Genomic DNA, 15,402 nt, shown 5'->3' on the forward strand with positions numbered 1-15,402 from the left:
ACCACTAGTCGACTAATGGTCCTTGCCCGAACTTGGCCTTTGCTGTGCGTGTCTTGGGACGAATAATTCAACAACACATGATCAACGACGCACTACGGGGATTTATTCAGACGGTGTATAATAAACTTTACAGGATATTCATCCTAACTAAATGTAAACGGACTTCACATCCGTTTAACTAAACGTAAACAACTTCACGTGTATCAAATTTGTCTTTTATCTTTCCAGCTTGAACATTTCTCTCTAGAATTCTCAAAAATCTTTGAGAACCTTGATATGTTTTGAAAACGCTTGCATAAGTGTCATTGCACAGTCCCATATACATATATATATATATCCATCTTTTATAAAAAAGAGAACACGTTTTACATTTGTAAATGCTCTTTCATGCATTGTAAACTGCAAACCCTGGCATTAGAAATATAAGTTGCGATGTCTTTTTTGTTAAAAGTGCATGAACATAGGGAGTAACACAATGAATACAGACAATCTGGCCTTGTACATTTTGACCAACGGGGAATTTCAGAACTCCACATTGGTCTCCAGAAATACAGATATCCATGTTGTAGGACAAGTAACTGACATGTGGCCCTTGACATACATCATAGTGGTCATGCCAGATGTATGGTCAGACATCAGACATCTTCCTACTGTCCAATGAGTACCCGGTGGCTTACATCTTACATGGTGTCAGAAGTGGGATTCATGGTGTCAGAAGTGGGATTAAAACAAAAAATAAGACTAATTTGCCAAATGCAAGCACTACAGCTGCCAAAACAGCTACTCATTGCTGAAAATCTAGCTGAAAACTGGAAACAACTGGAAACTGTCACAAGAATCATTTAGAAGCCTTGATTACCCCAAACTAAATTGGAATACTTGGAACTTTGGCTTGGCCTCTGACTCATAGCAAATTTGACTTCAGAACATGGACCCATATTGAACTGAAGCTTTCCCAAGTCTTTCAAGGTCTGAAATCCCCCGAAACGTAAGACCCAGGTGAAACAAGTAGAACAGTAGGTTTTAGGGGGTAGTTGGTTGTTGGGTGCATGCTGTGTCTTGACTGGACTATTGGTTAAGCTGTTTGACCCGAACTTATGACCTTTGACCTCATGACTGTGACCGGGCACTGGAGAGGTCATATAACGTAAACTTTACTTCTCCTCTTGGCAATCTTGTCGATACTGACAGATGGTTTAGGGGGCGGTTGGTTGTTGGGTACATGCTGTGTCTTGACTGGACTGTTGGACTGACACTGTTTGACCCGACCTTATGACCTTTGACCTCATGACTGTGACCTTGCATTGAAGAGGTCATATAACATAGATTTTACTTCTCCTTTTGGCAATCTTGTCGATACTGACGGATGGTTTAGGGGGTGGTTGGTTGTTGGGTACATGCTGTGTCTTGACTGGACTGTTGGTGACACTGTTTGACCTGTTGATCGAAAATGAAAAAAAAAAAACATATTAGAAACCATGGCCGTGATGGCAGAATGGAGACATAAACTGTTTAATTGTAATGACCTGACAACTTGGAGGGTCGCTAAACCACTTTCAATGGGGGAGGGGTGTAAACATTTGCCAACAGACCATCCGTGCTAAAAGGTAGACACAATTTGTTTCCCCAGTCACCCGACATCTCTAAACTTGAAAAGCTAGGGTTTTTTCCCCCCCAAAGGCGGTCGGCCGACCATTGTTGGAAATTGAAACAAATATTCCTCTTTTCTTGAAAAATGACAGCACACCAGGTGCTCTGTTTTCACAAGTTTAGACTATTATTCTCTTACAGTCAAGTAAGTTATCGCATAATAATTTTTTGAAGTTTGCAAATGTCGTATATTACCTTTAACGAGCATCGAAACAATGACTCACCCATTGAGCGATGAACACGACGCTGCATCTCCCCGTTCAGTCAGATCCCCCGGCAGCGAGTGAGTGTCGTCGTCACTGGTGAAGGAGTTGGAACGAGACCTGTTGCCCGCTATCTGAAATCGCTGATACAGCGACGAGAACGAGTGCTGACGAGGTAGCGTGGGACGTTTGAAGCGGCGCCGCTCGCGCCGTGGAAACGTGTTTGTCTGCGACTCCTCGCCAGAGGTCGCCATGGCGACCGGAGGTAGTTTGGACGGCGAGGAGGGAGCGGTCGTCGGTTGGGGTGGTTGTTGATTGGGCGGCGTGGCATACTGCAGTTTCAACTTCATAAACTTGCCGATCTGAACGACCACGAAATGAAGACCAACTAGTCACTGGTTGACTGCCATTTTACGTTTTAGTTTGCATTATGGGACTGACGAGTATTATTCAGCGTTCACAATACGGGCGATTCCCAATAGTGCGCCACCAATAGGTTGCCACGGATAGTCCATTTTTGCAGTGCATTGTGGGAGATGGTCAACAAATTCGCCGTTGGCGCGGAACACCTATTATTGTTACGTTGTCTGGTCACTAGTTTCGTAAATGATTAAAATATATTAACTTTTTCTTTTTATCAAGATGGCGTTCTTTTGTGAGGCGGCAGAATGCCATGCCCCGATCTATCAAACATTTCCTCAAGTTTCGTTCAAATCGCGGTTAGTCGGCCACGTTTTTGTCGACCGCATAAGGTTGACAAATGGACTCTCCTTGGCAGCCTCTTGGTGGCGCACTTGGGAATCAACCGTATTGAAAGCTAACACCGAGGATGAACAATGTTCATTCACAGGTCATATGCATGCACTCCGTGCTCTTTAGACCAAAAACCTTTCTTTAGTTTGTAAACGTTGAGCGTCATTTTGTGTGGGCTGTCACCAGGGCACAAATTGAAGCCGTGGTTGGCAACAGATTTCGCCAACAATTGCATATACTTCCTCCTATATATATATATAAAGGCATTCTTATTTAGTCTTTGATAGCCTTTGTAGTATATTTTGTAGCAATGATGTTTGAAAACAATGCTAGCTATGACCTTAAACCGTCCATAGTTTGCCCAAGCCTGGTTGGCAACCAGTGCCAACCACGTGCTGGCACAGAAAGCTCTTTAGGGTTACCGAAAATATATGCATGTGCCTTAACCTTATCAACCAGTGCAAGGTGTGGTTCCACAGATGAAATACAATTGAGCTGCCTACCTCGTGTACGCCGGATCTAACAGCCTGGAAGGTCACCGACACGTCGGTCGTTGACCCTTTGTGACAGACTCCAAGATCCATCTTAGGTTGTTCACATACTACAGCCTCTTCAATAAATCGGGATGATGTCTCGTCTGGAAAACGGAGATCACAATCGGCAAATCACGTAATCATTACAATGCGCGTGAATTTTACAGGATCCGGAAAATAATTTGGGAGGTAGTGCTGAATTCAACGGTTTTAAAATTACAAAAAATTTAGTAATTCATTTATTAGCCCTAACCTTCCCAATCCTGTTTGCAAACTGGAGGATTTTTCAGGATTGAGGCTATGTGGCAAAAATGTGTGTCTGATTTTGGAGGATGCACTGTGTCACTGTTAAGACCTTGTGTTGTTTATGCATACGGCCGTGTATACATTTAGGTCTAGATTATACTTGAAATCTTCCGCACTGCTCCAAGATGTCACTGGCTCTGCCTCAACATATTGACAGTGATTGCTGGAGAATTTTGCAGGATTGAAGCAGTGGTCGTCCCTCGTAGGACCACATTTAAGAAATAAGGGTTGATTTTGGAGGATGGAGGTTATGAGCAATTTTTACATGAAGGCAGTTGGAGGATTTTGCAGGATTGAGGAGGCATCCTAGCCAAAAAATGCCTAGGGAACTAGGGTTAGGGATTAAAATTGGACCAGACAATTCAAAACGTTTAGCATGGACTCTGTAAAAGGAACACTTCTAGATTCTGAGAGTAAAAAATAACCTAAAAATCCCAAAAACGTAAAGCTCATTCTTGGGTGTCCTAAAGACATGTTTTGTGGCTATATTCCTTTCTATCAGTCAAGTTGTTAGTGAAATACGCATGCTACCAGAGAGGTTAAAATGGATGTGAACTACACGTTCTATAAGCTACCAGTACCTGTGTCTGTCATGGAGCGATTGCCGGGCATCCATAGTAATGTTATTCCCAAGAAGTCCTGAAGGTTGTTTAGTAACGTGTAGTTCACGTTAAAACTGTTATATGAAGAGAATGATGTGTGCAGTGATTAGTATTCAGCAAGCATTAACTGGATATAGAGTTGGGCAGACAGAGAGGAAAGTTAAAATATATCCCTTCACCTTCCCACAAAACAAAAAAAGACAACGAGAATGCTCTCCACGACAACGCACCAGACGAAAATTGAACTCACTTGCGGCGCCTGAAAGCGGTGTGGTACCCACATACATCGCGCGCGCAGATTTTTTTCGATGTCATCACGTGGTGCATACATTTACATAAATAGCAAAACAAAATGGAAGACAGCCGTTGGAACTGGCGTTTTTTTACAGACAAGCCACCGAAATCGTCAAGATTTTTCACATTTTTTTTTGGGTGGTCTGTTTCAAGTCGATTGTTAGGCTTCGTAAATGACTGCTGAATGTATGAGGTATGTAAATGAACTCTGGGGTGGGATATTAGAGGTGAAAATGAACAATCTTTGAGAGGCCATTTTTTTTAGGGTCTCTTGCTACCACATTCTAACGAACAGGTTATGCCTCCAGCGTTACATGTGAATATGGAGCATGTCAGCTGGAGTTACTCAAGCTATAAACAAATGTGTTTTGCGGTCATGAAATGCAAGCATGGTTGTGTTACATATTTAACAGACATACATGTGCCCCATAAAAAAAATGGAAGAATGTTTGAAGTGATGATGAAGCTGGCAAGTGGACAGATGTAGGAAGCTAAAGCTAAGACGGATTGTCAAGTTGACAATGATAGATGGAGAAAGATGGAGATAGCTAGCATCGGGGGTCCGAATGTTACGAGGACAGAGGGTTAACCCTAAAAGGGCCGGGGGGGGGGGGGGGGTGGGGGGGGGGGGCAGAATCCGTGCCCCCCCCCCCCCCACCATCAACTTTTTCCACGATAGCCTTAAAAAAATTTCGAGACCCGTTATGACTTTTTATCCTCGAGCCTTACGCATCTTTTGATACCAAAAGCATAAAAATTGGACCAGGGGTTGCCGGGTAGCGAAAAAATTTCCGGCGCTATGTGTACACAGAGCAGAATTACCATTCATACAGATGAATAATTAATTAGCCATAATTCCAAAACCCTTTGACCCATAGTCATGATGAAATTTCTTGGGTATGTTTATGATGAGTTGCTCTATGCATGTACTGAGTTTCAAAATTGTTCGTCACTCGATGGCCGAGATCTGGGGGGGGGGGGGCGGGAGTCAAAATAACCCGGCCTGATTAGGGTTAAACATGTGGTCAGATCAGTGTAATAATTATGAAATTAAGTACCGTTCTAGACGCAGTGCTACTGCCGCGCCGAACTTCATTGAAATGAGTGCGGCAATAGCTCATCTATAGCACGGCAGTTGCTCTAAACACCGAATGAAATAGTCAAACCTTAATGAATCTGGAGTAACTGGCCAGGTTGAAGCAGTTAAATGAACTTTCAGCGCGATCAAAATATTCGTGCCAATTTCACTCCCCATGATGGCGCGAAAACAGGTATTGTGAGCATTTCGCATTCCTAACATGTCTTCCCCAACTTCAAGTTGAATTAATAAGTTCAGCACAGCAGTGACGCAGTGTTTCGAACAGTGCTGTGCCACTGCCATTCTTTCGGCAAAGAATCATACCACATGGCACAGTGGAGACTCATAATGTTTCTAGTGAACCTACCGGTACATGTTACAATGTATACATGTTTTTCATAAGATGCCTTAACTGACCCGATCCGACCCGACCCGACCCGACCAGAAAATTGTCAAACGCAAAACCGAAACTGACCTGAGCCGACTGAAAAGATTGAAAAACCGACCCGACCCGACCCGACCCGAAGTCAGTTTCGGGTCGGGTCGGTTTCGGTTGCGAGTCGGGTCTGCACAACGTTAGCATACATCATCTCGTCAAAACTGTAATAAATACTTGTGCATGCTGTCCATAGGCTGGGCAATTTTGGGGTACAGTGACTAGCTATACTTATCAATGTACATTTGCTGTTACAAACGAAAAGATATGAAGACTGACAACACAGAGATGAGCCTGATTGACGAACCTGTTGCCAACCTGTATGGGTGACGGACACTGTGCAGACATGATGAAGGATGGGAAATCCAGTCTCAGGCTAGGCAGTGAGTAGTGAGTGCAGACAGTTTGCCTACTGGCCATGGACTGAACGTACCACGTGATACTCAGTAAGAGAGGCAACTCAATGCCCTGGATTGACACACATGATTCAAGAGGACGATGGCGTTAGTGTGCAATGACAATATGTGGGTAGCAGAATGAAGCGTTAGTTGAACCAAGTTCCAAGGTTTTTCCCCCTAAGATGGTCGTCCAACCATCGTTGGAAATCGACGCACAATTTTTGCTTTTCTTGAAAATGACAGCACACCAGGTGCCATGATTTCACAGGATGCTTGAAACTATTATTCACTTACAGTCAAGTAAAGTATTTCACAATAATTTGGTTGTTTTTTTGTTTTTTTTGATGTTTGCAAATGTTGGTATTTTACCTTTAAACAATGACATTAATAACGCTATAAAATATATCCAGTTGCATGGAGCTACTGCCAGCAGAAAGCGTGGCTTAACGTGAAAACTTAACCTAACCTTCCAAAATCGGCCCGAATCCTCCTTGCAAAATCAGAAGCCGGACATTGAAGGACTGAGGTTGCATGGCAAAAACCTGAGGCCGAGTTTGCAGGATGCAATGTGTCAAGGTCTTAGGCTGGATCTTGTGTTATTTTTGGCTCAGCCGTGCATAAATTTAGGCCTACAAGTAGATTATGCTTGAAATCCTCCGCACTGCTCCAGGATGTCACTGACTCTGCCTTGACATATTGACAGTGATTGCTGGAGGATTTAGCAGGATTGAGGCAGTGGTCACCCCTCCAAGGACCACATTCAAGAAACAATGGATGATTTTGGAGGATTGAGGCTGTATGCAATTTTTGCACGGCAGTTGGAGGATTTTGCAGGATTGAGGTTGCATCCTAGCAAAAAGGCCTAGGGAGTTAGGGTCAATCAACTGGGACCAAGTCAGTTGCAAATACCCATCAAGTGGCAATTTGGCCAGTATTAAAGAACTGATAATGAATATTACCAAAAAGAATTCCAGAAACGTCATCTCTATAAATGCCAGTCTTGAACTGGCCAGACATGCATACCTTAGCTGGCTTGCTTCTCCAGAACTGGCTGAAGTGAAGCTGGAAGACGAACGCGTGTTGCTCTAAGGGTTGAAGGGACGATGGTGTGTGATATGACGGACTAGAGACCAACTCTATGAATGTATTATCCATCTCATCTAGAATACTGAAACAGAATATCAACAACAACAGCTATTATCATCCGACAGGTCAGTGGCACACCCAGGATTTGGTTGGGGGGGGGGGGGGGGGTCTCACAATTTTTGTTCTCCAATTTTTTTTTAGAAATTTGAACTTAAAAAAACAAACGTTGCCCAAAATTTACGGCCGCAGAAAATATATTTTTTTGGAGGGGGGGGGGGGGAATGGACTATTTTGACATCAGTGCCGATATTTACACCCCTATTACATACATATCAAAACGGTCAAATCGTGGGACTAAAAAAAATTCTCAATGAAAAAAATTATCAAAAAAAAATGTGACACACTCTCACAAATCTTGGGGTGATCGATCATTTTTCTTACGCAGGTCCTCATCTTTGGAACAAACTACCCCTCGCCATTCGCAATATCTCATCGCTTTCTGAATTTAAAGTTGCCCTGAAGACCTATTTGTTTCAGACCACTCAGAATATTCTTGTTTAGTTCAATTTAATTGTGTTGGTATTTTCTGATTTGATATAATTTTTGTTTTGCCCCATGAGCGTCATGTATGACAGATACTGGCGCGGTATAAATTTCCGTTATTATTATTATTATTATAAGTGGAAGAACATGTTCTTTTAAGACATATTTTATAAGCGTATCAAATTTGATTGCTTTTTAAGACAAAAATTAAATCAATAATCCAGGTCACTTTCTTTTTGACTCACCAAGTATACTTCTACTAATAATCAATGAAATGACTAAGTGTCCTAACTCACATCTTAATCTCGGATAGACAATCTGGTACATACTCGTTAACTGAAGCTTGATCAGTCTTATGCGGCCAGGCTGGATGGGGTGCGTGCTGCAGACTGTGGTTCTTATTCCACAACACTTCAACCTGGTCTAGTATCAGCCTCTCTGCATAGTCGTTGTTAACTGTAATGAAGCAAAAGAACACATGCAGTAAAAGGAGGTAGGTTTTACGTCTGAAGGTGAATGAGAAGGGAGAAATTTAGAATTCCAGATTCCAAAAACGTTATTTAAACTTAAATTAAAACTCAAACTTTAAACTTAAAAATACACTGTGGATTTCAGATTTGATATGCAATTCTTGATCCGTAGATTATCTTAAATACATAACATTTATAAAAGTAAAAGTGACGAAAACTTTCTGTCTTCACCACAATTTATTAACTCTCCCTTTCTGGCTGGCAATTTCAACAAGGCCAGCCAAGCAGGCAAAATAAAATTTTTTACAAGTTGAGTGCTCCCTGCATTCACAAAGCAGGATTGACTGGCAGTGATTGTTATGAAACCTGATGTAACTATGCTTTGTCTGTAGGAGATTGATAAGCCAGCTACGCCTACTTTTGCCTATGGATGAAATTTGACTAGTCACAGTGCTTACAAGAAATAGGATCTGACTGTTGGTGACTAGCCTGTGTAAAAGGCATGGCAGGGGAACAGGCTTGGATTTTTGACTGTCTGTGATTGATCAAACAAAAGGAGGGTTTTAACTCACCCTTGATAATAAGAAAATGTTTGCCCGCCACGGCCACATGTTGGCATCGAATCTCAGGCGGAGGTAGAATGGCCAACTCTGCTTTCACTGCAAAATAAAATTAATAAAAAAAACCACCCCAAAAAAACAGATATTCAGTAACAATAACTATCAAATGCAAAACTGTAAAACTCAAATTGTTGCTACATGTGCAGTATATGTAGAGCAATCCTGGCACGCTGGCATTTCTATCACAAAGGCCCCCTTCAATGGCAGAAGCATTGTGCTAGCTATTGTTCAGATAATCTGTGACAGGGCAGCTGCTTTGTACAATAGCTTGCACAATGCTTTTTCGCCATTGTAGGGGGCCTCGATTGTGTGTAGAGTGATCAAGTGTCCCGATGTTTATAAGCACCAGAAGCTGTACTTTTGCCACTTGGATGAAACAAAAGGACTTTTTCAAGACACTCCAACGATGAAGTCCAGAATTTTGAGCAAGGGTTTGCCTCCGATGTTTACACCAAAGCACAGTCTGATGCAACTCCAACTTGTCAAGAGCAAGGCCAAGGAATCCTGGGTCCAGACCCATGCCGAGTTGGGTACGGACCATATGGCAAGGGCATTTCAGAAGCATGCTGTGATGGAATTCTTGTACAAACTAAAGGCCCCAGAGTGTCCAGATTTCTGTCAATTTTTCTTATTAGAACAATTCTATTCAGCTAGCCATCTGGAGGTCATATCACACGTGATCATCTTGAAAGGTCAAAAGTTCATCAACTTTAAAAGATAATATATGACATTTGCTTTCGTTGTAATTTTCAGAAATGGATGGATTTGGGGGTTAATATTTTATAGCTACATGTAATATTGTTACGCTGACCTGTTTAAGGTTTTGTGTTCATGTATGTAGATGCTGGAAAAACCACAAACAAAAGGTCTTGTGGTCAGGTTCCCTGTCCCTACTTTAGACAAAACGGAGGGGAATTGTCAGGTCAGGGAACCAGACTATCTGGCTTACATGTACTTGCACCTGTTCACGGATGTGTTAACCGATTACAAACAAAATGTGGACCAACTAACTTTGGTAAAATTGGGGGCAGTATTTTCACAAAGTCCTTTTTTTCTAACAATGGTCGGCCCATCGTTGGAAACAAGTGATACAAACGTGCCACTTTTCTTGGAAACAATATCACACCAGGTGCCATATTTGAGATTATTATTTATTTACAACAAGTAAGGTATTAAGTTCTGTGAAAAGTAGCCATTTTGAAAAAAAAGTACCCATTTTGAAAAAAGGGATCCCTCCATAACATAGCTAGAATAGCATCACTTTCAGACCTAATTGCATCCAAAATGCTCAGAATTGGAAGCCCAATTAGTCCAGACCCGAGGTGCAGTGCCAATTATGTCAAGATTCAATCCTCAAATTCCATGGCTCTCAGAACTCTCTATACAATCATCTGAATGTATAACAATTATTCATAAACTCGGTGGGTGGATTTTCGGCCTAATTACTTTGCTGCACCCTTGACTTCTGATTCTGTGGTATTCTCACCGGTGCATTTCAACAGAGGGCGCTGTAGCTGAAAGACGTCTTCCATGGGTAACTGCAGGAGTAAATCCAGGTAGTTGTTTTCTCGTGGGTATCGGCGGGACGTGGCCTGACTGGTGATGTGCACCGACACGGTCAGCGTCCGCAGGGAACTTGGCAAGGTGTTCAACGGAGCACTCAGGGGAAAGATGACGACATCATCATGTATGATAGGCTCACTCTGTAGGGAAAATGGAGGTAAACAAAAACAAGAACCTGTTACTTTCACGGCGATCGTGTAGTATAGGGCCAGGTTCCTATAAGGGAACAAAATCCACTTTAAAATTATTAAACCTACCAAACTAGTTGGCGACATTCTCAATAAACAGGTATGTCATAGATAGAGGGCAGGGTTTTGATTTTTTTAAGGGAAATTTGGGAATAAAATGACGATGACGGCAGGACGACAACACACTACCCGAAAATAAAGATGGTGATCACCGCGCGATGTACCGTGAGCACGCACGGCGCGCTAAATCGCAAGGCACAAACCGCGCAGGAAAATCGTGATTTCTACCCCAAGAATCTGTTCAAAATTGCAAAAAGGGTGTCATTAGAATTGAGAAAAGTCTGCTTTTGATTGTAAAGGTGATGTTTGAGCAATAAAAAAACATTTTTGACTCTAATTTGATCAAAACAAAACAGGGGCCCTACACTTCACGATCGCCACTTTCACACATGTCAACAAACTTACTTTGTGACTAGACTGGAATAATTTTCTGAACAAATATCGGATATACTCTCAGGCATTCAGTACTAGTGGTCACTGGTGGGATTAAATCCGGATTTTATTTAAAATCTACTAAAATTTAATTTAATAAAACAAAATTTGAAATCTACTTTTCGGTTTCGATTTTGGTAACAGGTTGTACGAAACCAACTTTAAAAAAGTGAAGCCTTCCATTTTTTGTGACACAGGCTAAACAAAACAACTGGAACATCCTCCAATTTGCCCCACGGTCTCTGATTTTTGTAACTGCGTTCATTTGCTGGTGGTCTTCGTGGTGTATGAATGGCCTGCCTATTTGACATCAGAGAGTTCCTGTCTATTTTTTGTTTCAACGTTACAGCTCTGGAGTGTTTTTGTAAAGGCCCAGTGGTCATTGAATCCTGCAAACTATAGGCCTACCCAGTCATTGGGAGGGCATTGTACAACAATAATAAGTACATATGTAACAATATTAACCAAAACTACATTCATTTCTGAAAATTACAGCAATTTAAGCAAATGTATACTGAAAAAAATCAGTCATACCGGTAATGGCAAGACCTCAGTTCAATGCTCAAGGCCCTTTTTTTTTAAAAAGTGGATGTTATAAATCATATTGTTTGCCTAACCAGGGTTGTTAAAAACATATTGTGCACTACAGTTGTTGACAGTTGATGAAACAAGTATTCTGCGTCATTTTCTTTGGAGTTCCAAAAAAGTCAAAATACACAATACATGTACAATGCTTGTTTTGGACAAAACAGGTTTTAGGGTGATCATTGCGTTTAAAAGGTGGATTGAGCAATTTCAGTAATTTTTTCATCTTAAAGTAGCTTATGAAATTGGCTTTCTAATCATAATTATTTTTGGTGCTCTATATTTTTTTAAAATATGAAATATATTTTGGGGGTTTGGGTTTCGCCTTTTGTGACTCACCCTCTATACATGTACCTTTCATCTACATTTCCCCGACCGTGTATCAATTTAAGTATGTGTACACGCACTGACCAAAACAACATTATTACACCTTTGCTGAAGAGATTTCAACGTTTTGCCTCAATGTATGCACCTCAAGATGTCTCTTTAAGCACCGTAGCCTCCTACAAGCCCACACAATCCTTATTACATGTGTATCTAGGACAAGGGACTCTCCAGACGAGATGCCCTGCGCATTAATCCTACGAGCGTGATGACTCATAGCGATAGGGTCACACAGAGAGAGGTGCATGCACACACTGACACACCATCTAGAGACAGGTGTGCTGTATCAGTAATAGATCTATCATGGCAAGACTGACCCATGGGGAACTAGGTATGATGTGGTGAGATCGCGCGCAACACATTGACATTTACTCATTTCATTCTGTGTTAAATGAATTCCACAACTTAACAGTGAATCTATCAATATACGATTAGTTATTGATTCAGTTCTAAAGGTCTACGCCCATCAAATGTACGTCGCCCATTTTCATTGAAATGCTAAACATGGTATTATTTACTTGAGTACCTTTGTATTAATTTTAGTGTGCACATAGTTTACAACACAAAGGGTCCAAATACATGTATTGACAGTGCATTAGGCCAAAAAAAAAAAAAAAGGTCTGCTTCCGGTTACCCTACCTACCGGAACCCTATTTTTGACAGCCCCTACCCTAATTTTTTGGGGGGAAAAAATGAGGAAAAAACCCGAAAATCATCAATTACTACCTTTTACCCTTGACTACATGCAGACATCTCCGTACGATCGTAAAAAAAAAAAAAAAAAAAATTGCCAACAAAATTTGTTTTCCCTACCTACCTACCCTATTTTCAAATGTCATGTAAAATTTGGAAGCAGAAGTTTTGTTTTTTTGGCCTTAAGCAGTGCCCACCAAGAGTTTGTCACGGAGAGTTCATTTTTCCCAGTGCATTGTGGGAGATGGTTGACAAATTCGCAGCGCGGAACATTTGAAATTGTTCGTTGTTCCGGTCAGTAGTTTCGTAAGCGTATAATTTGAGTATCTTCTTCAATGAGGTGTTTTTTGTATTAAAACCCAAACTCCCCAGCCTAATTTACATGTACTAGGAACCATACCCATTCAGGCAAATTCCAACACCCACATGGGAAATTGTACACACACACTGTTGGACTTAGTTTCTGGAGGTATGCCAACCCCAGTGTAAAATCTATAACAAATTAGCTCAAGTTATCTACTGACACTTATTTAAATGGGCCATGTTTTGTCGACCGTAAACTTGAAAAATGGACTCTCCATGGCAACCTCTTGGTGGCGCACTTCATTGTGAATTGCCCGAATTGCACCTCTCATACAATTAACATTATGTCGTGTGCTTGGACACTGTAATTTCATTGGTCGAGAACTGCCAGGTGTGCAGTCTGTAAATGCGCGTTGCGTGTTGCGCTCGCGCATGCAGAACCTGCGCTCGCATGTGTAGAACCTGCGCACGTGCGCTTGCGAGTTCTACAACCGCTCAGACTCATGCATGTATGTCCGGCATGAAAGCCTGCAATGCAGTTACCGAGGGTTAGGCCAAAAAAAATAAATAAGTCGGTCTCAATCATGCGCGTTGATCTTTTTTTTTCTAAAATGTTCAGCGGTAGCTCCAACAGCGCCCTCTATTTCCGCACCTCCTCAATTTGTTTTACCAAAGAGCACCAAGGAATGGGAAATTGCACCAAGGCAAATGATTGAAAGCACCAAGGCAAATTATGGAGGACACCAATGTACATGAGGACACCAAAAAAGCAAAATAGTACCCCACCTTGTCTGTACAATCCAAGCTTGAAGAAAAAAAAAAGAAAGCCAAAAAAAAAGAAAAAAAGCCGCGTCGCCGCGTCAATTCCGGAACTTTGGTCTGACCAAAGACCGAATATTTTTGGGGGGGCCTTACACCGCAATGATTTAATTTATTTCATGCATGGTTAGTTACAATCATTTATCGTTTTGACTAATATTGGCACAATATGCTGTGATGTGGGATAGATCCCACATTATCACAGCAGTCAACAATTGGGACCTGCATATAAGCCCCACAGGGGGTGGCTCCAGGCATAACTAGAAAAATATGGGTCTAAAAATGATCAGTATTTGGTTCATGAATATATCGCAGGTTGTTCTTTGCAAGTTTTATTGAAAGTTTCACGTGAAATCTTTTATGAAAGTCTTTCAAAACCAAATTTCCAAATGCTTTGTAAGATTTATTTAACAATTAAAAATTCAATCTGTACACTAGAGTTAGTGAATTTGAAAATAACTTGTTGCTTCTTCAAAAATAAAAAAATATATAACTAAGGATTCTTTTGTTTTTGTTTGTTTTGACAACTGAAATTAAAATGCAATATCACCACATCTTGATGGATTTAAAGGCCAGTATTGCCTAGTCCGAAAATTTGGGACTCTCAATACTGTGTATGAGAGACCCAAAACTTACGGTATTGAAAACATGCAATACAAGAAATAGATTGGCACATGAAACAACCAGTCCAACAACCCTTCAGTACTGCATCAATCAATTATGCCAAAAGAAACGTCTGGCATCTACAGGTAGCTCTATTTCTACACATTATCGATGGTCATGTCACCAGACTACTGAAGGGTCAATCTTTTCAAACAGTTGGACATGTACGAGTCTAGTCTTTAGCTCCAAATTGAAATCACTTGGCTTCACTCTCAGGTGCAAAATGTTAAAGAAAAATCTCCTTTAAAAATTGAATTGATACTCCAACTTGGCTGGTGAAATACTGAGGACCTTGTCTTTGCCCCATGAACATTTTAGAGGATTTTCCTGATGAGTCTCCTGACGATGACTAGAGCAGGCTAGTCGAAACGTTGAGACCAAAGACAAGTTCAACTTAAAGCAGGACTGTTCTTATCCGAACAAAAACTACTTAGGGTTACAGACCAGTAAATAAACTTCCAAGGCCCCAATGGTAAATGCTCCCACTTCAGAAATTTGGGAAAAATACTCACAACTCTCTAAGGTGTTCGAAACACACATCAAATTAAAGCTTATTTCATCATCTTTCATTTTCTTTTCAATTTTCGGGGGGTCAACTGATGACTTTTAGGAGAAATTTCCATCCGAAGATGATCAACCCTGAATAATACTTAATAGTCCTGAAGCCCATCGCCATTTTGAAAAACGATGCCTACACTCCATTGCAAAATAGAGCGCTTTAAGGGCCCCAATTTCGTCCA

The 15,402-nt window shown here is 41.2% G+C and overlaps 1 protein-coding gene across 1 annotated transcript in view; it reads right to left on the minus strand.

Moving 5' to 3' along the window:
• LOC119723604 (microtubule-associated protein 11-like) overlaps nt 1-15,402 on the minus strand; it is a 17,770-nt gene continuing 2,368 nt past the window's right edge. The window contains exons 2-10 of the mRNA XM_038194338.1: nt 10,459-10,675; nt 8,925-9,011; nt 8,212-8,338; nt 7,277-7,421; nt 6,163-6,323; nt 4,027-4,121; nt 3,110-3,243; nt 1,875-2,215; nt 1-1,437 (exon numbers count right to left, since the gene is read on the minus strand). Of these exons, the coding sequence (XP_038050266.1) occupies nt 1,314-1,437; nt 1,875-2,215; nt 3,110-3,243; nt 4,027-4,121; nt 6,163-6,323; nt 7,277-7,421; nt 8,212-8,338; nt 8,925-9,011; nt 10,459-10,675 (1,431 nt within the window). The 3' untranslated portion in view covers nt 1-1,313. The remainder of the gene's footprint in view (nt 1,438-1,874; nt 2,216-3,109; nt 3,244-4,026; nt 4,122-6,162; nt 6,324-7,276; nt 7,422-8,211; nt 8,339-8,924; nt 9,012-10,458; nt 10,676-15,402) is intronic.

The sequence above is a fragment of the Patiria miniata genome, unplaced genomic scaffold, assembly GCF_015706575.1.
Source record: "Patiria miniata isolate m_02_andy unplaced genomic scaffold, ASM1570657v1 HiC_scaffold_17, whole genome shotgun sequence".
Taxonomy (NCBI): domain Eukaryota; kingdom Metazoa; phylum Echinodermata; class Asteroidea; order Valvatida; family Asterinidae; genus Patiria; species Patiria miniata.